A 25,793-nucleotide genomic window follows, 5' to 3' on the forward strand; every position below is an offset into this window, starting at 1 on the left:
GTAATATTTTTTTTATTAGCTTGTGAATCTATCCGTGCATAAAACTATACGGGTACGTTTAGGTCGACGTCCTAAACACGCACTATATTAAAAAATGAACATACAAACTTGACCAACCTCCAACTTTTGCAGTCGGCGTTCTGACCATTATTCCATATCATTAATATAATATTATAATTCAGTAGGTAATATCTTCTCCAACAAAAACATTTGTCATATAACAGTTAGTTAGTAGTAACTTATTAGTTGTATTTTAAATAAAATGTTATGTTGTAATTTCGTTAAATGGGTAGATTTCAGTTTCACTACAAATAAATTTCGCGTAAATATTTACATTTGCAGTTTACCGTTTTCTGAGAACCGAGTTTATCTTATCTCTCCCAGTATACGACAAGGACTAATGAATCAAACCAAAAATCTAATCGTAATTACATACGATGAAAAGTCGTATAGCCCAAATAATCTCATTACCAAAGGGCAGGTAAACATTTTAAGGGCATATTCTGGTGTCTAGAAAAGTGTATCTATAAAACCACAGTTGTGTTTGAATAATATCAGAGTCTATTATACGTCTTATTTGTCCATTCAGAAACTATAAATTATTTAACTCAGTTATTCGGGGATGCGCCAAAGGGTGTCAAAGTAGAAATATGGTAAAACTCAAAGAAAACTTGAAAAAATATTTTATTGTTATCAAAATGTTTATAACAAAAATTATGTTAGTATATTAATTTACCTATTAAATAATATAACATTCTGAATTATAATGCAAAGCGACTTAGAACGATTGATATACCACAAATGATAGACCACAGAAGCCAAAATTAATAAACTAATCTCTAATTATACTGAAGAAAATTGCGCCGCAGGCGACTTATTCACTAGCCCCCAAACAAGCTCATGTGAGAGAAATTGTTTTTTTTTGTGAAATATTGTTCTTTCCTGGTGACTGGTTCTTAGGACTTTTTCCGCCCGGGTATTTCGCACCCCTAACACCCTCGCTCGGCGCGTCCCTGCAGCTATAATTATGAAACGTTTTAATGTAACTTCACAATTGTCTTAATTTTCTTATTTTTCGAATTCTTTTTCATTGGTGATTGTGAAATTGGTCCTTATTCCCGTTTCTAAATTTCTCAACATTACTCCTGAAAGGCATCAATCTTTTATCTTTCTTTTAAAGGTTTTGATAACTAACCAATAATTACAAAATACTTATATTACTAGTAGGTATATATATATATATATATAACTCATAGCCAGTGTGCCCCATCTCCGATTTACTAAAAATGATTTGAATACAATATACTGTGTATCTACCTAAATTATCCGAATAATTTTTTGATCAATTCACTTTTTGTTTCCGTTCAAATGAACGATTCAATAAATAAAAGTGACAGACATTATCCATCACGTCACAAGATTTAAGTGACAGTGCTGACAGTGGGCTTGTCACAGCAATAGATGCCTGGACTAGAAGGATGAAAGGTTCTAGAATGGAAGCTTCGAAAAGGACATCGAAGTATTGAAATGTTCCCTTCTGGTTCTACGTTTACAGGTTGAAAGAAAATCGTTACTAATCAATTTATTTTTATTATATCATCTACTTTTAGAGATTTTTCTTCTATCGATGGTTGGCAATTGGCTCCTTGGCCTAGTTCGCACTCACTATCACTACCACTCTCGCGCGATAACTGTTTATTGAATCACCCTATACGCTGCGGTTGACGATCAAAACCAGTGCACTTAATGACATATTGAAGTTTTACAGGTTACAGGTGTTTACACCAACACAATTACTGACTGTTAATAGTAGGCCTGGCAAAGATAATGATGTTAGATGGGTAAGACATTTATATTGTATTAGGACCGCCATAATTGGCCTAACCAGTGCATATGATTTGGTGTTATGGCCTCCAAATTATTTTGAATGGACGCTAAACCAGGAAATATCTCAGAGAGTTAAAGTTTTCGAGATATGTCTGTATATACTATGGGTGGCCAACCCGCGGCCCGCGGGCCACATGTGGCCCACTGGGTGTCAACATGTGGCCCGTGGAGCAGTGAGAAAATAAAAATAATATCAAATGCTGCCGCTAGATGTGCTAATTTTGCAAATTGAGATTCGATATTGGCTCAAGATTTTTAAAAGCACCGTGTGCTTTTTGCTGTATTTGCAACGCCATTTTCCGTAGACGTGAATTTATTACCGGGAAATTTACAAATGGAACATTGTAAAATATGTTGCGATGAACAGTTGAAGGAGAAATTCCATCAGGTTGGTTTGGAAGAGTTTTACAAAACATATTTGGACAAGGAGAAATATCCTTCATCCTTCACAAACATGCTCTAATGATTACTTCGCTATTTGGAAACACCTACACGTGTGAACAGCTTTTTAGTCAAATCAAAAAAAAATCCCGAGTGAGAACACGAATCACTGATGTGCATTTGGAAAACTGTTTGCGTGTAGGAACAACCTCACTCGATATCGATATTGATGCACTTAGTTCTGGCACACAAAATCAAAATATATTATTTTGTTTATTTTTTATTATTCAAAAAATACTAATCTAATAAATATGTTGGATTCTTATTTTTGTTTTATTTTATTAATATATAATATATATTTCTTTTTTTTCGTAAAATAAAAAAAAATGATTGTGCGGCCCGGTAGGAAGTCTCATTTTTAGAATCTGGCCCGGCTGCTGAAAAGGTTGGCACCCATGGTATAGACGTATCCTCAGAATTCCTTTGCCTGACTACGTGACAAATGTTAACGCCCTCAAATGAATAGAAAATGATTGAGAAGTTCTGCAAAGTTGGCGCTTAATCGAAAGTATTATATAATTTATAAGTTTTCTGATAATTTGGGTTGTCTAAATTATTAAGAATTCTAAATCACATTATATTCAGCACATAATCAAAATATGTTACATTACTATGAAAACAATATTTTTATTTGTAATATCAATATTTGAATTCAATAAGGCTATGTTTTCGATATAATATAACAAAAGTATTATTTTTATTTAGTGTAGGTACGTGTCAATAAAATATTCTTTTGTTTCATTCCATTTTCTGAAAAGGGTTCAAAGAAAACATACGTCAAAATAACTAATCTTCCCAAAAACATTATTTATTTATAGGGAGTTTGCCTACATATTATATTAGATCAATGCGTCATTTTTATTCAATAAAAATAAAATAAACATGATTACCGTTTCCATAATATTTATAAATTGGTTTTTTACCGTAACTTTTTTATATTCTCACGATTCACATAATAATATTTTCATTAGTTTTGATGTTGGGAAATTTCTCCAAAGTATTTTGGTAATTCGGAAAATGGTTTTGGTATCCAGAGAACGATTTGCGCTAACGACTCTAAAGTTGGGATTCATGTTAACACATTTTTGATCTGGCATAAAGATAAATTTTAAAATTGGTCACTTAAAATGGATCGTATTACATTTTGTGAACTACTAATATAATGTTTAAATTGGGCAATATTTTACAATCACCTTGCAATATCATTATGTTACTTTTTTAACAATCCTTGTTAAATAAAATTAATTGTATCAGACCTACAGCTTTACAAAATATGAAATCGTACATTTATGAACATTATCTCAAAGTTCCTAATTTTAAAAAGGTTTTAAACATACATTTTAAATTGTTGAATTTCTAATAAAAATACTATCTATTGAAACATCAGATATTACTTACGTATTTATTAGATTCTTCATGTTGTCACACTCCAGTATAGAGCACAGTGGCGAAGGGTGGAGGTAGGCTGTTAAGATCCGCCATAAATAGTGCACATTAAACTTTTTCAGACATACATTTTTTTTTCATTGAAATAAGACTACAATTCACAGAAAGTGTTGGTTAGTTTTTAAAATTAAATTAAACCCTGAGAAACCAAGCAATATTAGATAATAGTCAAAAAATACATGTCTATCTATAAAATATCTAAAATTATGCAATTAAATCATACATAACTTTGGATATTTTATAGATAGAATAATATTTTTTATTTATTATAGTTTGGTTTAGGCAGGGCTTAATGAAATAAAAAAAAATGAACCAACAATATGTGTAATATGTATTTTTAATCCAACGTAAACAAATAACTATGAATGAAAAAGTGTGCACAATTTTGTCGTATCGCCCAAATTAGGCCAAAACTATTATGGTTTCGTTTGGGCAGGGTTTAATTGATTTTCAAAAACTAACTAACACCATCTGTAAATTGTAGTCTTAGTTCAATAAAAACAAATACATATGACTAACAAAGTTTAGTGTGCACTATTTATAGCGAATCTTAACAGCCTACCTCCACCCTTCGCCACTGATAGAGCATTAAGGCTATACCTCAGTTGAGGCATGGTCTAAAAAGATCGTAGCTAGGCGATACGCGGATTGCGGGTCGCGGGTGCAAATGACGCATGCAGAATGAAATATAATTTGTCATATAAATCCAACATGCGTCCATTTAATGTTCGGTTTATTGTTCTATTAGTAACGACGCGGACCATCCGCTTGCGGTCACCTACAGGACCACTAGACTCAAGTTCAAAAAGGCAATCAGTAAGGCTAAGAAGGTGCACTGGAGAGAGTTCGTCACTGAAATGGGTGGCAATGATCCGTGGGGCCCCCCCTTCCGCGTGATGAAGCTTGGCCTACGGCCCGGAAAAGTCATGTCGGCGGTACGGCGCCCCGACGGATCGTTCACCAATAGCTCTGAAGAGTCCGCCACAGTCCTGTTGGATGCTCTTATCCCGCAGGACAACGAGTCGCTCGACATTGACAACGACCGATTTCAGCAGCTTCGCGTCTATGCGCTGCCCCCCTTAAACACTCCGCGATCCGCAGCCACTACCATGTCCGAGCTAGGGATCCTGTTTGCCAGCCTCCCGATTGGCAAAGCCCCGGGGCTTGACTGCATAGATAACGCGCTAGCGAGAAGGGCGTGGTCTCTTGCCTCACACGAGATCACGCAACTCTACAAAGAATGCATGAGTAGTGGCATATTCCCCGACTGCTGGAAAAAGGGTCATCTCACGGTGATCCCCAAAGCCGGCAGTCGCCCTCCTTGTGACCCGAAAGCGTATAGACCGATTACGCTCCTTCCCGTCTTCGGGAAGATATTGGAAAGATTGATAAACAGCAGGATTGAGTCCCACCTGTCGGAAAACTGTCCAATCTCGCAAAGACAATTTGGGTTTAGACCCGGAAAGTCCACCGAGGATGCGATTCGCTTTGTGATCGATTCTGTGGAGAGCTCTGGCAAGGACCTCGTTGCCGGGATTTTTCTCGACATAGCGGGCGCGTTTGATACTGCGTGGTGGCCCTTGGTTCTGGCAAAGCTTAGGCTGAAACAGATCCCCGGGGACCTCTTTGCCTTAGTTCAAAGCTACTTCAGCAATAGGGAGATAACCTACGACTCCGGCCCCAGCCTGATTCACAGGAGGACCACCATGGGGTGTCCTCAGGGCTCCGTCCTGGGACCCCTTCTGTGGAACATTCTGTTTGACGACGTTCTGTCCCTGCCACTGCCTCCGGGCTGCACGCTCGTTGCGTACGCCGACGACTTGCTCCTGCTTGTTGGGGCGACCAGCCGACCGGCACTTGAGCGTGCAGCCACGGACGCCTTGGGCAGAATCCTTAATTGGGGGTTGCTGAACAAGCTGACCTTTGCCCCGAGCAAAACGGAAGCTGTCCTCCTCAGGGGTAGTTCTCGGGTCAACATAACTCGACGGCCGCCCACGGTTCGTTTTGGCCAGACCTCAGTGCGTTTCTCCGAAAGGGTTACGTATCTGGGAGTAATTCTTGATGACAAGCTGTCTTTCGTTCACCACGCCAAGACGGCCGTCTCTAAGGCCAATTCGGCCTATCAGAGAATGGCCCGAATGGCGGGCAGCAATTGGGGACTTAAGCCTAGAGCCCTTAAGGTTGCATACGGCGCAATTTTCATGGGAATTGCCGGTTACGCCTCCAGCATTTGGCATTCTCGAGTAAACTCCTTAACTCTCGTGAGACGCGCACTATTAAGCGGGCAGCGACTTGCGCTGATCTCGCTTACCAAAGCCTACCGCACAACTTCTACTGACGCGCTTGCCGTACTCGCGGGGGTGCTACCCCTCGATCTGCACGTCCAAGTCAGAGGATCGATCACCCTCCTCTTGAGGGGGATCAGCACAATACTCGCCGGTGTCCATCTGACACCACCGCAGAGATCCGAGGACGTTCCTTACAGGAAGACTGTAAGTGACATTGTGTACAAGACCGCATTTGCGGCATGGCAGGCGAGGTGGACCGCCTCCCCCAAGGGGCGGCACACTTACCGTTTTTTTCCAGACGTATTCTGCAGGCACCAAACTAGAAGACTCCAACCTTCGCACTGGATTAGCCAGTTCCTCACCGGCCATGGCAACTTCGCCGCCAGACTCCACGAGTTTGGCTTGATAGTAGATGGGCCGGGTTGTACCTGCGGGCATGACCACCAAGATGTTGAACACATCCTCTGGGATTGCCCGCTTATGGAATTCGAACGAGCGGAGCTGTTTGCCAGGGTCCGTCCTCACACGGGCCCAATTGGTCATGGAGATCTGGTAGCAACCGAGGCCAACTTTGCGGCATTTGAGAAATTTGCAGCGTCGTATGGGGAGCGGGATAGTCCCGACTCTTCTGTAGACTCATCCATTTCAATTCGTGACACTCAGTATGCGGGTACACAAAGCGCTTAACGTCAGCGGACAGCAGAGCCAGTCCAAAAACAAACATTTTCTTTCTTAACTTTCTTCTTTCAGCACTACGGTGCATGGTTGCAGCATCAGTCCCGTGCGGCTCCGTCTCGGGACGGAATGAGCACTTAAAATCACTTCTTTCAGACACGTTTAAAGCGTCATAGAAAGCGGCCGTGCATATCCACGGTTGTGCATATATGACGGGTGGTGGTGGGCACTTTTTAATGTTCTATTAGTAACAATAATAATATATTCATTGACATGTTTTCTTTTTTAAGTAAATGGGTAACGTTTTTAATCATCTTTACACGATTTAATAATTAATACCCCCGTCGCCATCACGAAACAAATTGACGTATTCACACCCCGACATTCGCTCTCCGACTGCCAGCGAGTCCAAAATTTCGTCGCGACTATAGTTGAAAATTATTTGCCGTTTCACTGAAGTATCGTCTTAAGAATAAGGTCACGCATTTTCTTCAAACCAGCAATGGAGCTTCTTGGTATGCCACGGTATCAGGGTGAGCCAGGTTTAGACATACCATCTGAATCGGAAATGAAAAAATAATGTTAAAAAAAAAAATACTTTCAAATTGATGTTTAGAGATAGTGATTTTTATTATTTTGAAATAGTACAACGATATATCGCATACGTGAAAATTATATTTTCTTCACAAATTAAACTATATTACTATATGTATATCGTAATTAAAAGCGCTAGTCACTGACTCACACTAAAAGTTCCAGGTTTTGGTGAAGTGTTAATACATACATCTGATTTTTTAAGCTTGTGTGTTTTTGTGGTGTATTTAATTACTATAATAATTGATGCTCAACTCATCCATATGAGTGTTAAAAAAAATATTAATGCGCTTAAAATCCTATAGAGCTTATTTAAATTACACAAACTACGTATTATATAATACAATTTTCACGAAAAATAATTTTCACATGCATTTTAAATAACAACATACTTATCAGCCTGAAGACTTACTTTTCAAGCACGCCTTCCATAACCTTGCCAAAATAAATGACATTATTAATTTACTTTCAGGTTTTTCGTGCCTTGGAGTTTCCTGCAGAGGTAGCTCGTGTGACTTATCACAGACAACTGGTGACGTCACAGAGGGACCAGTTCATCTATTCCATCACCAACAACACTGACGTCTCCAATCTGGAGACACTCATGTCAGTCGAGCTGGCGTTATACGAGGAGGTAATTAATATCCAGTTCACGTTACATTTTGAAAGCTTTCCTATGTAGATCGTTACGTTTTATTGCCGACTGAAGTCTACAAGCGAGGTACGGTTATAACGACATAATATATCTTTAAACATTTATTAATATAACCACTAAAATATTAATATTCGTAATTTGGTAATTATTTTTTTAAAATTGACAGAATGGTTAAAAATTACGTAATAACAGACAGGAAAAAAATCGTGTACTTAATTGTTCATGTGTTCATATGTTCACGTGGAAGATCCGAAGATATGCTTTACTTTTTGACCGATACCAGATATGATACTGTTTCTTTCGATATGGCATCCCTAACTATACATAATAATTTTGATGAAATCAACTAATAGCTATGCGCGACTGAGAAGTTTATGAAATTTCATGAGGTACATTTTTTAAAGGTTTTTTTCTAATATCTGTATTTTATAAATGCTTTCGGATTATTTATACCGATGCTTATGTATGCACATTCCAAAATCTTGCGAATTATTTGTTAAATTAGATAAATAATTTTATTTAATATAAATATTTTAAAAGCATATAATTTTCAAATAGTTCAATAACATACGTCTTGGACAGATTCTAGATTTTTTTAGTCCAAATGAGGTTTAATCACACGTCCGAATGTGTGTTCTTTGTCAATATTAAGATTAAGATACCGATTTAAATCATTCTACTTTGCAAATAATTCCTAATAACCATGTTTTCTGATGTGTTTTAAAATAATATATTTTTAATAAACAAAATGCTGTAAAAAATACAATTTTTAATTTTCTACACATTTAATCATTAACATTGTTTGTTTATGACATTCTTTTTTAGTTAATTCTCAATATACATACAATTTAAAAATAAGTGGCTTCGTTTATTGCAAACAAATCATTTTCAAAGATAAAACAGAAAACATACTTACCAGAAAAAAGTATATGGGGATAATTCTGATCATTTTTTACATCTTATTAGTATGTGGTAATATCATTATCTCGTTTCAAATTACAAAATTGCTAACAAACATGTTGAAGATTTAGAACCACGATAAGCTGTAGCAATCGCCGTACCTATTTGATCGGTAATCATTTTTAGCGAAATTTGAAATATTTCATCATTTTACCACGTTTTTCTTAGCTCGTATTCTTGTTTGTCCGGTGGTTGTTTATCCAGTACAAATCTTGCAATCGATTTTTCACTAACTTCCCGACTAGCTAGACATTTGAAACTTTTAGAATATATCATAACACGATGCCAATGCATTCTTTTAATTCTTTTAGCTATCTTTAAGTAGAATTGAATTCATTTTCAGTTAATTCTTTTTTTATGAAAAGTTATTTCGGAAGAAATTCGTAATCCAATCCACTATTATTGGTTGCTAAGGGGGTGGTCCAGCAACTAAATTATTAATATATACGTGCATTACTATAGAAATCAAAATGGCATTTCGGTATTATATATTTGTTTGTTTGTTTATTGCAAAATAGCAAAAAAATGATTTGCTGACAATTGCCTTATTTGTCCTTAATTATTAATACATAGAATTGTCAAGTTTGTGTGATTCAACAGAAAATTTTAAAATGTGGTATATAAAAAGTTCTTTTTATCTTGTAATTATTTCGTGCTTCCTGGCTTTATTCTTCCACGCAAATATAATGCATGTCTGAACCGAATCTGGTATAGCCATTCCAGATGTGCTTATATGATATATAAGTAAGGCTTGAAAGATTCCTCACTTTGCGAGTGTGATGATATTCAGATCACGGAGCATAGCTTCGAGGCATGCGGAGTAGTTTCTGCCATACACCAAGCTTTTGCGTAGTTTGACTGTGATTTGTTATATGACTGGTGTTGTGATTCATTTTTTTGGAAAGTACATATTTAAAAAATATATTAAATTTAATTGTACCTAATTTTAAAATATCTCATGCATATACACACTAGAAAAAATTTTAAAAATCCGACACCCGAAGGTATTGAACCTCCCTTGAACCTGTATCTGCTTTCCCAATTAAGCTACGGGCATTTTAGTTAATTATAACGATTTTGACTAGTAATTGGATTATGAAATGCTTATCGAATTGCGTTATAATGTTGTCTATCGGTTTTAGTATATTAAATTAAGGTAGGTATCAATTAATTCCTCAATTACTAACCAAAGTCGCGGATTACTCCATTATTTAGTTTTGATAACGTAGTTAGATCTCCGCTTGTAGCCATAGGATTCACCTAGGTAGCTGCCGGTCCTAAGCCCGGATGAAGGAGAAGGGTTCATCGTAGAGCTAATCACCCTACATGGTAAAAACACCCGATTAAACCAACACAAGCGCCTCGGAACACAGGACCCCTATCAATGAAAGACCCCGGCTACAAATTATGGACAAACGATTTTAACGGAACATAAGAACAATGTTGTAAGCAGAGATGAAAGAAGTTGCAAACGAACTTTATAAATATAATATGGACGTAACAGCTCTGCAGGAGATAAGGTGGAAGGACAGTGGCTGCATTAATAAAAGGAAATATTCTCTGTACTTTAGTGGAGCACTGAATACACAAGGGCATCATGGAACTGGATTTATTATCAATGCTAATATACGGAGATCCATGCTGGGGTTTGAGCCAATAAATGAGCAACTTTGTAAACTCAGAATAAAAGGCATATTTTATAATATTACTTTCATAAACGCCTATGCTCCAACCGAGGATGCAACAGAAGAAATCAAAGATAAATTTTATGATGTCATACAAAGTGCATGTGAAGCTGTCTCAGCGCATGATGCATTAATTGTAATGGAAGACTTCAATGCCAAAATTGGTAAAGAACAAATATACGCAGAAATTGCTGGAAAACATAGCATGCATGAAAATGGAGAGCGTTTGTGCGGCTTTCCAGCGGCTAACAATTTTGTAATTAGTAGCACCTGTTATCCACATAAAAGGATACATAAAGGCACTTGGAGAATCCCAGGAAGCACGGAGTGTAACCAAATTGATCATTTACTTATATCTAAAAGAAGAGCCGCAACAGTTGAAGATGTACGCTCTTGCAGGGGGGCCAGCTGTGATTCGGATCATTTTCTTGTGAAAGCGAAATTGAAGCAAAAAATATCAAGAGCTCAAAAAAGCGATGGAAAGAAAAGAATATAATGGAATCTGGAAAAACTTATGAATTCAGAATCCCTGAAAAACTACCAACAAGTGCTAGATAGCAAATTACAAGTGACACCAATTACTGATGACGTAAATGATGATTGGGAAAACACTAAAAGCTGCATAATAGCGAGTGCTACTGAAGTACTAGGGGAAAGAAAAGTACAAGCAAATAACGGCTGGTTTGATGATGCTTGCAAACAGGCAATTATAGAAAAAAATAATGCAAGAAAAAACTGCCTACAAAGAGAAACACGCCAAAATGCGGAAATTTATAAAGAAAAAAGGGAATATGCAACAAAACTCTGCCGTGAACGAAAACGCGAAATGTTGAGGAAAATGGTGGAGGGTATGGAATCTCAGAGAAGGTACAATGAAACTAAAAAAATATACAAAACTTTCCGGGATCTAACTAAATCATACCAACCCAGAATGAACATTTGCCGAGACTCAAATGGAAAAATTTTAACTGAAAAAGAAGATAATATCATGGCAAGATGGAGAGAATATTTCTATTCACTGTTAAATCATGCTGGTAATGAACAAGGAGAACATGACGATGAAATGGTATATCATACAGCGGAAGAAATCATTGAAGAACCTACGCTGAATGAAGTAAAGCAGGCACTAAGGGGGTTAAAAAATAATAAAGCTCCCGGTGTTGATTTATGATAGCTGCTGAATTAATCAAAAAGGGGGGACCAAAGCTGGAAGAACATCTGTACCAATTAATTCTCAATATATGGAAAAAGGAAACACTCCCCGAAGAATGAAAGATGGGTATTATAGTACCTATACTTAAAAAAGGGGATAAGACTAAATGTGAGAACTACAGAGGTATCACTCTCCTTAACACAGCGTACAAAGTTTTTTTCAGTATTCTATATGCAAGATTACTAAGGTATACTGAAAGTATCTTGGGAGAATACCAGTGCGGATTCCGCCCCAATCGATCCACCGTTGATCATATTCACCTGATGCGGCAAACTATGGAAACGGCGTATGAGTATAATATGATTTTGTATCATGTCTTCATCGACTTCAAACATGCTTTTGACAGTATCAACAGAGAAAAAATGTTGCATGCACTAAAATTACTAGGAATCCCCTCAAAGCTTGGAAGACTGATACATGTCTCCCTAACTGAGTCAAAGGCCGTCATAAACATACAAAATGAGCTAACGGACCATATTGTGATTAAGTCTGGTGTAAGGCAGGGTGACGCACTCTCCACTTTGATGTTCAACCTGGTTCTCGAGGCCATAGCCCGTAAGGTTGACATAAGGGGTTGTGTTAACTCTAACACATCCCAGATGTGCGCTTATGCTGACGACATAGTCATAACCAGCCGATCCAAACAAAGACTGATCAACCATGCCACAACATTGAAAAAGGAAGCGGAAAAGCTTGGATTAGAAATAAACGCCTGCAAAACAAAATACATGGTATCCACGCGAGAGCAGGGTCCACTTCGAATCTGTATGGAGCAGCAGGTATGGGAAGAGGTTCAGAGCTTCAAGTACCTGCGCTCTAACCTAAACACACTCAATAAAACAACAGAAGAGGTGAACATACGATTCATATCTGCTAATAAGTGCTGCTACGCCTGTAAGGGTCTACTGAGTTCGAAAATCCTAAGCAAGAATAGCAAACTGCTTATCTACTACTTATTCGACCAGTAGCTACCTATGGCTGTGAGACATGGTGCCTCATTCGAAGTGGAGAACATAAACTGGCCATATTCGAAAGAAAGATCCTCAGGAGAATTTTCGGGCCCACATTGGAAAATGGAAGTTACAGGATAAAAATGAACCACGAGTTAGAAGATTTAATAAAACATGAAACGGTGGTGAAATTCTGTCGATCCCAAAGACTAAGGTGGGCTGGACACATTGAGAGAATGCTTGAGCACAGGACGCCAAAAATCATGACCAAGTGGATCCCACAGTGGAAACGGTCTAGGGGCAAACCAAAGAAGAGGTGGGCTGACTGTATCGAAGAGGACTGGAGAAAGATGGGGAGGGCTGGAGACTGGAGAGGAGCAGCCAGGGAAAGAAGCGTGTGGAGGACAATTGTAGAGGAGGCCAAATCCCGCCCCGGGATGTAGTGCCGAGAAAGAAGAAGAGAAGAACGTAGTTAGATTTGCTAATAATTTAACAAACTATTTTTTTATTTAACGAATAACATAAACATTCTATATACAGTACTCTCTCAGTAATCCACTACCTCAAAAAATCAGACAATAGTATCCAATTAGTGAAAGCGGCGGATTATAGTGCATACATACAAAATATGAAAAAAATTAAAACAGGTATTTCGTAAAAAGAGATTTGAGAAATTTGTACTAGCAAATTACGGTTTTATTTATTATTAATATCAAGTATTTACTAAATTATACATATTTATAAACTAAGTTTATTAACTAAATATTAAACAGTAAATCACTTGACACAACCAGTTGTTCAGTGAGGCAGTTATTCTTGAATGGCTTAGGATTCCTCGCTTTCCTTATGACCAATAGTTTCATTTTGTATGTCCCGGTTGAATTGGAACACGGCATAATTGTGATGCAGTCCTTAGGCACTTTCCTCCCTGGTGCATTACTTTCTTTGCGATGAACGTACGTTTTATGAAGGAGAAATTTCCAAAATAAACCCGTCTCATCTGCATTATATACTTGTAAGCGGCGGACTACTGAATTTTACAATCGAATACCGGCGAATTATTGAGCTTGATTTTGTGCTTTCAACTCGTAAAAATAACGGCGGATTATAGTAGTTGTCGGATAATCGAGCGGCAGATTACTGAGAGTGTACTGTATTCGGTACTGTTCGGTTATCAGGAATACAGCGGAAAACATATTTTGAAAATACCCGATGATATACTGGATTATTTATTAGTTTGGGTTAGTTTAGGTTAGGTTAGGTTGGGTTAGGTTAAGTTTGGTTAGGTTAACCTAACAAATAATCCAGCTTATCGGCTATTATATATATTATATATCGCTGTATTACTGATAACCGAACAGTACCCTATATTCATTATTAACATTAATTGAATATATAGAATGTTACATTCTCAAATCTTGTGTCTAATTTGTTGATTAAAAAAATAGTTAATTTAATTATGCCTAATCGAAAAAAACCTTGAAATAATACCCAAGTGAAATCGTGAAAGTTGACGATTTCTCAGTTAGTTAGCTGAAAATAATATTCCCATCCAAGTATGTAGGTACGTACTGAACTTTTTTTTTATTATGAGAAGAAAAGAAAACAGAAAAAATAGCTCATTATTTTCGTCGCGACAATGTCCGCCAAAGTGGATTTCCAAATGTGTCACGGTTACTTTGTTTCAACTTTCCTCGTTCTCCCGGCATAACAAATAAAACGATGCCACCGTTATGCCCTTGCAAAATTCGCAAAGACCTTGGCAACTAATTTGGAATAACGAGATGTTTAAATGTATCGGGTGTGCGAATTGGCTAACATTCCTTGCGCCTAATAATGTAAAATAGGATTCAATTGTTTTCGTAACGTTGCATATTTAAACAAACGTCGACAATTAATTTGGCAATACTATTCTTTCATGTACCTCTCCTAATTACAAGTCCAATATAAAAACAATATGTTAATCTCTTGCCTAGCTAGGCCTTAGATCATTAAAAAAATTAATGAAAAAAATGTGATTCTTTATTAACAAAAATGATTTTTTTTAAGCGATACAATAAAATGACAAATAACCATGATGGTTTCATATAAATTTCGATTATAAAACGCGTATACTGCCGATTTTGCTATTTCGACCATCACGCGAGTAAGGACTTGTCATCAATATAATATATATATATAAAAAAAAACTATTATTTGTAAACGCAAACCATTTTTTTTTAAAGCATTCGTTTGTGCTATTATTTACAAATAGCAATATATATTATATAGGTGGATCTTGGCTGACTCTTTTTTTTCTCAACCTATCAAGTATAATATGCTCCAAGTCCAAATACATGTTTAAAAACAATATGTGAATTACCCACACCCGATTTTGGAAACGGACACTCCCCCTAAGTTACCACTCGGCCATTATGGGTGCAATATGTTTTATTAATTATGAAAAAATATTGGATTGAGTTATTTTTGAAAGTAAAAACACCACTTTTTAATTTAGTATTTACTGAATATTTAAATGCTATTATATTTTTATTTATTGAGGGTATTTGTCGCACGTGCTCGCCAGGTTGAAAAAATCCATCTCTAGCTAGACCAAATTCTTTTGTGATATTTTATTTTAATTGTAATATTAACAATGAAAAATATATGTTAGATAAAATATTTAATAAAGATCATATGAGTTGAAATTTAAAGTGATACCTAAGTACAACATAATATTGCTGTATTTATTTTATATTTAACGATTATCTCAAAAGCTATATATACCACTATAACGGTAGATTTGGATATAATAATATATATTATATTATACCATTGAGATTAATGAAATAATTATTATAATAATATTATCCGTTTTATCACAAAAATATTCGTTTTGTTTTAAGTAATATTATCAATGTAATTATATTGTAACAATCAGTGACAAAGGTGTTTTTCTGAGCTACTGTTTTAGTTACTAATTTAATTTGATATTTATTTGTTAATACAATGCATGTTATTACAAAAAAAATGTATTTATTTAATTATAAATACTACTCCACTAAGCATTTCCTTATTATACGAGTATGTAAAAAATACTATATGTAAGGAAATCTAATAATCATAATATATTAGGCTGTTGTTTTTGTCAAATATTAATCAATTTTCCCTTCACACGTCCCAATCGCAAACAAAGTAGATTAATAAGATAGAAAAAAGGAAAATCAGTCGGAAAAGTCCAGCTTTCATTACTTATCACATTATTAATCATAATATTCTTATACAACAGAATATATAAAACTTAATGTATTAACAAATTAATAATTTTCCGGATTAAAATGTTCGCTGGTTAGAATCACGTACATATACTTATTCAGTTTACTCATTACTAGTTTAAAAATACAATTCGCGGCTCACACTCATTTTTACGTTTAATTTTAAACTTAATCACTGTCTGGTGCATTTTGTAGTCATTTTGTTTCTAAAAATACCTCGGTTAACGAAGCGCGAATCAAATGGTCAGCGGTAACCGGAATTAGTTTTAAAATAAACACTATTATTTATTTTAAATAAACATTTTAATCACAACATCTTTTGGCATGCTATTAACTGCTCGCTGGTCATTATCGCGTTAAATAGTTATTTTTTCGACCGTGTTTTCAATATAGTATGTAGTTACAAAGCTTGCCAGTAAATGTGTGTTATCAGAACAGTTTTGCTAAAGATTTCCAAAAGTAAATAAAATATCATATAACACAGAAATTTTTCCGTTAAGAATATTTTATGGAGCATTTTAAATACTATAATATATATGTGGTGATTTTACTTGTCCGATCATTGCACTGCATCTGAAGGCTCTTGTAACAAAAACAATAATATTTCAAAATATCCTTAAAATCTTGGCAAGTCAACAAAATGTATAATGTTATATTCTTTCTTATCTATACAAAATTATACCTATGAGGAATAAAAAAGACATTATTTGTCAATATTATACGCGAATTTTATTGAAACTGTCGTTATTGCTAAAAATGTATATTTATAATCATGGGAAAATAAATATTATAAAATCAATCGATTCGACGAGTAGTTGCATTACTATGAATGTAGATACCTGTTATGCAATCATCGTATAAGCATTGTAATGTGTCAGATAAATGCATATTAAAATGCACAATTTAATTTAGAATTGAGCGCGATGATCACCAAATACCATAAAATAAAATTACAAGTAACATAAAAAAAATATAAAAAACCAAAAAAAAAAAAAAAAAAAAAAAAAAAAAAAAAAAAAAAAAAAAAAAAAAACAAAAAAAAAAAAAAAAAAAAAAAAAAAAAAAAAAAAAAAAAAAAAAAAAAAAAAAAAAAAAAAAAAAAAAAAAAAAAAAAAAAAAAAAAAAAAAAAAAAAAAAAAAAAAAAAAAATATGATATTTCTGTTTCTTTAGTAAGCACGTATTCAGTGAGAGTATTGTTTATTTTTTCTTATATTGCCTCAATGCTGCCTTACTTTTCCGCGGCTTTGGTGGAATTACCTTGACAGCACAAGCCACCATAGAAGTGGCATAGAAGATAGGGATAATATGTAACATCTCGATCATCCAATAGCACTACAGTCCAAAACGACTATTGAATTTATTAATTCTCTTCAAACATCAGTCACTCGTGCACTCCAAATAGCTTGAACACTTTCCCACTTACACAATCGATACAGCAGAGCCATGATCCTCCCACATGTCGCTTCCCACCTCCATGAGTTTGGAATATGGTGGCCATATTCTCTTTACCTGAGCCGCAGCAGTTTAATATGTATTAAGAAGCATTGTATACGCTGTGCTTACTGCTTATAGGATATTGTACATAATGTGCGTGTCTTATTCTACAAACTCCCCTTTCCTGAGTGTATGCAAAAATCTTCCTCTAAATTTTCCTTTCAAAGGAACCCAACATTCCAGCCGTTCTCACAGAAATTGTCCTTAAATTGCTGTCATACACAAGTACTGTGCATATTATATGCATAGAATATTATAATATTATATTTTGTTATTACACATATTGATATACTAAACATCATTTAATACATTAATATATTAACTATTTTGAACATATTATTAAGTTAATATTTGGTATGGTTGAACTATATTAATGTGTTTTATAGTTCCGTGCCTCTCTCTAAATTGAAGAATACAAAAAACTTTTAATCGTTAGATATTAAATATTAATAAAGCAATATAATATAAACTTATCTTACTAATTAAGTTATTCTCTACCTTGGCTGCTTACTTATTATGCTGACCATACTATGTGCGCAGGTAATGGAGAAAGCTGCTCACAATGGCCTGGAGCTTTCAGCAAAAAAAGGCTTTCCAGCGGCAGAAGAAAAATGGAGTACGCTTCAAGCAGTTTTCTTTTCATCTACTGTTCTCACCACAATAGGTATGTAATTAGTTTTTAACATTTACAATATTTTTAAACTACGAGTACGCAGTTCATATCTTTCGGTATAATTAACTCTCTATTTATTTTAATCAACTCATCCTCTACATTATCAGACTCTTGGTAAACTAAAATTATTTTTGGTCATAATTATTTATAATTAATATAATATTAATTTACTATTTTTTTTATTCAACGAATAATTCACAATATTTAAGAATGTAATATTCTAATTATTGAACATACATGGGTGTCTTACTTTTTTCAAATAGATTTTTTCCATTGATTATAAATATATTTTCTGAGAAGTGTTTTTAAAATGATGTATGCTTAACATAAAATTATTACATTAAAAATACATAAATTGATTAGGTACATTCTCAACATCTACCGATTTGAAAAATTTTGGTAAAATTAGATCATACTTATAATTCACTTGTCATTTAGACAAGTTTTAAACCAATCGCATAAGTTGGTAGTATAAATGATTATAGATTTTCTCTAATGCATATGCTTCTGAAACTGTTCTAAGTTACGTATATTATTATTAATTTAATATTGCTACCATTCCATCATTAACAGTTAAAAATATTGAAAAGATAAAAACTTTGTATACATAACTAAACTATGAACATAATAATATTAACATGATTTTAAGATAAAATTAACTTTTAAAATACCCAACTACATAAGCTTTTTATTTCACAGTGGTGGTATGAATTTCAATGAAAGTTTTTGTATGCTAATATATCGCGAAAGTTAACGCAACTAAGTGATTTCATACAAGTATAAATCACTTGTGTTTCCTCGAAACCTTAATCTATAATATTCTTGTTTCGAATCCCAACAAATGTATCTTAATTAACTTTTAGATTTAGTGTGTATAATTTTATTGTCTTTCATTAAAATACCTAGGTAATTATAATATCATGTAAAATGGAATTATTCTTAATTTTAAGGGTAGCTATGTTGGTTTCATGTAAATTGTACGTATTATATTTCACCGTAGCACTGTTTGCCGTGAGCTTTCTTATCAGAAAGCGATGACAGTAAACTATACGGTCATCTTTATAGCGCCAATATGAAAAAAACGAGTTGTTCTGTATTTCTAATTTAATTACACACTTACCTATTTTCTACTGTCTTTTTCTTGTATTTTGGTAGTTTTATTAAAAATTTTGTAAGTGTTTAAGGTACGGTTACAGGAAGCCAGGCGGAATTCTGGCAAAATTCATGAATTCAAGAATGAAAACATAACCTAACTTAACCTAACCTATAATCCAGTATATCGGCTATTTTCAAAATTCATTTGCCGCTGGCTTCCTGTAAACTGACAAGAACCATGTTTTATTTAGACATGAATTTTATGTCAGTACTATACAACCCAAAGAGGTTGGGCGGTTTTTAAATATACGACCATATAATATTTCGGATACAAAATTTCACGGTGAAGTGTGATACGGCGAACTGCATACGTACACATTCCGGACAAGAGCTAGGTCAATAATAATAATTTTCATTGAAAATATCATTTATTTTTAATATCATTTTTTTTGTAACTATAATTTTCATTTTATGTTAATTCAAAATTTCAGGTTATTATCATGTTCATTTAAACTTTTATAATATGTTTTAGTAGATTGAAATAATTCAAATACTTACATAATTATATGTATCAAATAAAAGTTTTTCGTGAATTATGTTAGTTATAACTATATCAAAGAGTTAATCATCGTGTCATCTGCAAACGATGTAAATATATATTAGGCACTTATTATACTTTCTGTAGGTCTATAAAACACTTTCTGATTCAAAAAAAAATACTTTAAATTAGAGGTGCCCAACCCAAATCGTTTGGTGGGCCAAAAAAACATTACTGTGGTTAGGTGGGCCACACATATAAAAAAATAAAATAATACCCTATAATTAATGTGACGCTTGTTTTTGTATATTGTTTGATATCTTTTTCATATCGATTGGTAATTTAGCCGACGCGCATCGCAGTTGTTTGGTCATGTTTTCATCTAGCACCTGCTGCGACACTTCGTTTTTACTACATTTAATTTCAAAAAGAACGATTCGCGGTCATAATATGTAGTCCCAAATGCTGCTGTTATGCACATTGCCAGTCGTATAATTTTAGAAAATTTATCGTTGAGGATATATTTATGATAAAACTCAAGCTTATTCCCTTCGAACATGCACTTTAACTCTATGCTCGATTGAAGTTCTATCAGCTCCATTAGTAAATTTGGAGGCGCTGATTCCACCTCCATGTTAAATGGAGTTAATTTTGAACATTTCCTCATACTTAATAATAAGCATAAAAACAGTTACTACCACGCAGCACAATTGTATGAATACCAAAATGCAAAATATAGACAGCTGAAAACAAATGGGCCTTGGGCCGCAAAAAGTCTTCATTTGGGCCACAGGTTGCCCATGCCTGCTTTAAACAATCGAGGCAGTTATGGGATAATTTCAAAGATCTATTAAGTAATATAAACTTAACGAATAAATTCTCTAACTAAAGTCTAATAGTTATAACTGCTTTTGTTAATCAGACAAAAGATACCAGATTTATCACCGTATATAACAAGTAACAATTTTACACTATCACCGTAATAGCTTTTGAAACTTTTATAGCACTTTAACCAATTAATACCACCTTATCATTTTATAAAATGAACGATGTAAAAAATATATTTTATAAATAATTATTTGGAAGTGAATGCTGTGGAGGAGAGGGAAGATCGTCTTGCTTGAAGTTGTGTAGAGAAGAGTTTATTGACCGTTATAAAAATACACTGAATAAAATTATAAGGATGATAACGTGAGATTATAATCACGCGTAAAGATGTTTTGGTGAGATCGATGTTATCAAGAAATTGATTATATTAATGAACTGAGAGACTTGATTTAAGTGGAGTGATGGTCAACTATGTCGAGTGAAGAACTCGTGATAATAGTAGTGGGTCTCGCGATGGACTCGATGCGTTGAGTGAGGATTCATGCATTGTCCTTACAATGTATACAAACGCAGTACACGTAATATTACAAGAGATATTGTCATAATTAACAAATCAAAACAGACCCTACTGATCTAGTTATGATTGAGGAAATGCTGAAGAATACTATCGCTCTATTGTTTTGTTTTGACAACCAAACATACATAATATTAAAGTATGTCACTCATTTATTGCTGAGTGGTATGATTACTACAATAATATTTTTTTAAGATATAATTTGTTGGAATTGTATCTTATGACAATGACGTTATTATTTTATTGTCTTGATACAAGTAGTTTTTACAAAGAAGAAATCGTAAAATAATTCAGCAATGAAACTAACTGCCCATCCAAGGCTATAGTAATTAAGAATTGCTAAAAAAACCTAGAAGTAGTTTGTGTATAGATTGTGTAAATAGCCTTTTGAATTCTACAGGCTAAGCGCAGTTGTATTTAATAGCCATATAAATTTAGTTTTATTGCGAAAAAATGACAATTATTTTAGAAGAAAAAAAAATACTCCGAAGTTTGAAATAAAAATTCTATACTTATACATAAAACGAAATAAAATATAAAATATATCGCTTGGTAATCACAACATCATAATTTATTATTGTAACAAAACATATTTATTACAAAACATGTTTTGGTCACATAATACCTAAGCTTTATCAATAAAAAGTAGGTCAGTATTTTACGTTTATTTTTATATAAACTTAAACGGAAAATATACTTTTACTAATAATCAACTTTACTAAATGTGAAGGAGACACATGTTGTATTTAAATCGCCAGGGCTCAAGCTACGACTGAAGCTGCATATTTTACGTAAAATGACAAACCGACAAGATCATCTTATCTTAATTAATTGCAAGTGTTCAAATATTCGCAGCAAAGGGCGATAAAAAAAAGTTGATTGTAGTATAAGTTGTATTTTTACCAGAAAGTGAACCATTCTCTGCTTCCTTCTTCCATTATTCGTGTTTATTTGTGCAGCTAATACCTTTTGCATACTGAAAATATTTTTCACGGTGTGTTTAAGTATTTTTTCGTTATCGTATGTTAGTTGTTTACGCGATATTAAATGTTTTAGACGGTGAGAATGTGAAAATTGTATAAAATTTTGACATAGCTTCATTTTCGCAATTTTCAATTTATTTTAAAGATTTGTGTAGATTTTTTTCTTTTCAAACGATATATCGTTCGCTGCTCTAGTCAATGTAGCCACGAAACACTGTAACCAAAATGTAAGTTATGAAAAACTAAACTAAAACACCAGCTCATTAATTTATTCTATACACAAGGCTGCTTTCGGCGGCTATCGATGGTAGTTTATCATATTTTTGTATTGAGGCGGTTAATTATTACAATAAGTAAAGTTAACCGTTTGAACTGTCAAAAAGTGCTATATTTCAACAGCACCTCTCTTAGCTGTATTAACTTTTAGAGCGAGATAGACAGTTTTGACAGCTTAGACGGCTAACTTATTATAACAATTATAATACCTCAATACATAAATATGATAAAGAACCCTCGATAGCCGCCAATAACCATCGATAGCTGCCCATAGCAGACTTGTGTATAGAATAGATGCCCATGTATGCCGAAGTGATCCTTCTATATACGTATACCGAAATGCAAGACGTTTTACATTGACAAATATATAACGTGATGATTACCAAGTTTTAGAACTTATCTTGAGTTATCACCAAGTAAATATTGAATCTCTTGAAATAATTAAACCCACAAAAATTCAATTGTCTAATGTCGCTGTATTTACATTCAAGTATATAATATGTAAGTATATTACTATTTCTGCACTAATATGTAGGATATATATCACAATCTTCTTTCAAGGATTAGTTATTTTAGAGTATATACCAATAAAAATAAAATAATATATCCCACAATATTCTATTGTATAAAATATAGTTTTTGCTAGTCTACTAAAGCATTTTCTTGTAGTTTTATTTGTCCTTTAAACAATAAAGCTATTAATCTCTCCCTAAGCTCGTATATAAGTACGGCTTATCCAAAACTATACGTCTTGAAGATAATACTAAGCCATGTTTTAAAGTATGTATACCACCCTCCTGATTTATTTTATGGGAAAATAGAAAATATGTGCTGACATATTCAGCCATAATGGTTCCGGATGAAACTGCAACCGATAAAATCATTCTCCATTAAATTTTACTGCAATATTTACAAAAATTTTAGTACCTATACCAAAAAATAGATATGTTAGTTATTGTCAATATTTGAATGAAATATTAATCGGATAGTTATATTCTAACTCATTTTACTAACATATTTTCTTTAACGCTACGGTTACTGTAACGTCAACTAATGTTACCCAGTCCATCAAACTGTAAATATTTCAGCTACTATTCACTTCAGCATTTCATAATATTTCGGATATTCCTACAATCATCAATATGACATATAATTAAAATATTATTATTTTTAAAATCGATAGCACTATTCAATAAATATATTATACCTATAAGTTATGGATATCCTTCATAAATTATAAATGCGAGTATTACGAACAAAAGAGCTCGATATAAAAATTACAAGATAAAAAGAACTTTTTATATACCACGTTTCTAAATTTTCTGTTGAATCATATTATAAACTTGACAATTCTATGTATTAATATTTTAGGACAAATAAGGCAAGTGTCAACAAATCATTTTTTTGCTATTTTGCAACAAACAAACAAATATAGAATACTGAAATGTCATTTTGATTTCCATAGTAACACACGTATATATTAATAATTTAGTTGCTAAGACCCCAGACCCCTAACAACCAATAATGGTGTTGAAATAACTTTTCACACAAAACAGAATTAACTGAAAATGAATTCAATTCTACTTATAGATGGCTAAAAGTATTAAAAGAATGCATTGGCATCGTGTTCTGATATATTATGAAGTGTTATAAGTTAAGTCGCATTTATTTAATATAAGAACACTCGCTACGACAATATATTACTTGTAATATCACAGGTGATACTTTAAAAATAGTCTACTTATCTATAATTTGGTTTAATATTTTTTCGCAACGTACAATGTGTGATTCACTTTGGTACAATAAATAATCGATTTTTTATTACAATTTACCTACATTAAACTATTTAACAGTTCGATACACTACATTATAATATTATGTATGCACATATAAACCTACCCGAAATCAAATTTTCTACCACTTAACTAAGTGAAAACTTGCGAGTGAAGCTTTTAAATAAAGTGTCACAGCTTTTATTGCGAACGCTTCCGGCTCTATTATATTGTAGACTTAATTGTGTTTTATAATACAACTATCGTGATGCGGTATGCAAACTTTAATGAGCTTTTGCAGTTGAACGCACTCTGAAAAGAAAGTGTTGCCAAGAAAAGCGTCGTTACAAAAGAAAATTGTTTTATTCGTGGCAACATTACATTGTATTATTAAAGCAAGTATAGAAAATATTATACATGTGCTACGTTATGATTGTAAAACTCCAAGCCAGCTGCTTATTTTGTACATCCAGGGACTTTTATGTCGGTTTAAAATAAAAATAGCTTTCCAATAATAGATATGTTAGCATAGTATTGATATATTATAAACATTATTTTAAATAACTTTTTATTATTTTTATGTGTACTCGTCTAATTATTTTAATAAAAGATAATATTTTAATGTTTGGCTCATAATAAAAATTTCTTAAAATAATTTGAAAAGATCATCTAGCGATAGAATACAAAATATTATACAGTATGGGTATTAATCAAATACATTTTAAAGGGTTTTAAATAATAATCAAATTATCTAAAACAATTAAAAATATAATAATCTTTGGAATGGACTTACGTTTTAAAACATTGTTATTTTTATCAACAAAATATAATGTGATCACAATAGGTATTAATGGTCATTTCGATATAAACAAAAATATTTCAAATTATGCATATTTTTATTATCTTAAAATGTTTTTTTATTATTTAAAAAACCACATCCTATAAATAAATTAAAATAAGATAAAATAAAATATAATATAATTAAAATAAAATGTAATAAAAGTGGAGGTTGTTGTGAGATTTTTGTTTTTACGAGAAATGGATATCAGCCACTTATTCAACCAATTAGGTGCATACTCTTGGTTCCAACACATATTGAAAAACAACATGTAAGTTTTCCAGATCCGGAATTCGAACCCAGGACCCACGACATTATAATCGGACGCGTAACCGCTTGGCCATCATGGGAAACTACATTTACTTGAATGATCAATAAAAACCGCAACATATTATATATAGGTACATTATGTACTATTTAAATGAAAACCTTTAACAAACATAAATGTTATAAGAATATGTTGTATGGTAAGATTGTCCCTGAATTTGATTTAAAAAAAATTGTATTTTTCTTTTCAACATTTTTAGATAATATTTAAGTATTTTTTTTAAAACACTTTAAATTGAAATTAAAAAGAAACTCTCTTGAATTTCATGGTTAGTTTTGTGACAATAAGAGAATTTGTCACAATAGAAAGAATCACACTAGCAATGCATTTCGCCTCAATAGTTTA

The 25,793-nt window shown here is 33.3% G+C and overlaps 1 protein-coding gene and 1 long non-coding RNA gene across 2 annotated transcripts in view; one reads left to right on the plus strand and one right to left on the minus strand.

Moving 5' to 3' along the window:
- LOC147064182 (uncharacterized) overlaps positions 1 to 25,793 on the minus strand; it is a 360,934-nt gene that overhangs the window by 60,009 nt on the left and 275,132 nt on the right. The gene's annotated exons all lie outside the window — the stretch shown is intronic.
- Positions 1 to 25,793, plus strand: part of LOC147064183 (TWiK family of potassium channels protein 7) — a 165,010-nt gene that overhangs the window by 39,081 nt on the left and 100,136 nt on the right. Inside the window, exons 2-3 of the mRNA XM_085959236.1 lie at positions 7,804 to 7,965; positions 18,084 to 18,207. Of these exons, the coding sequence (XP_085815362.1) occupies positions 7,804 to 7,965; positions 18,084 to 18,207 (286 nt within the window). The remainder of the gene's footprint in view (positions 1 to 7,803; positions 7,966 to 18,083; positions 18,208 to 25,793) is intronic.

The sequence above is a fragment of the Rhyacophila brunnea genome, unplaced genomic scaffold, assembly GCF_057557595.1.
Source record: "Rhyacophila brunnea isolate RB1 unplaced genomic scaffold, BYU_Rbru_1.0 scaffold_8, whole genome shotgun sequence".
Lineage (NCBI taxonomy): Eukaryota > Metazoa > Arthropoda > Insecta > Trichoptera > Rhyacophilidae > Rhyacophila > Rhyacophila brunnea.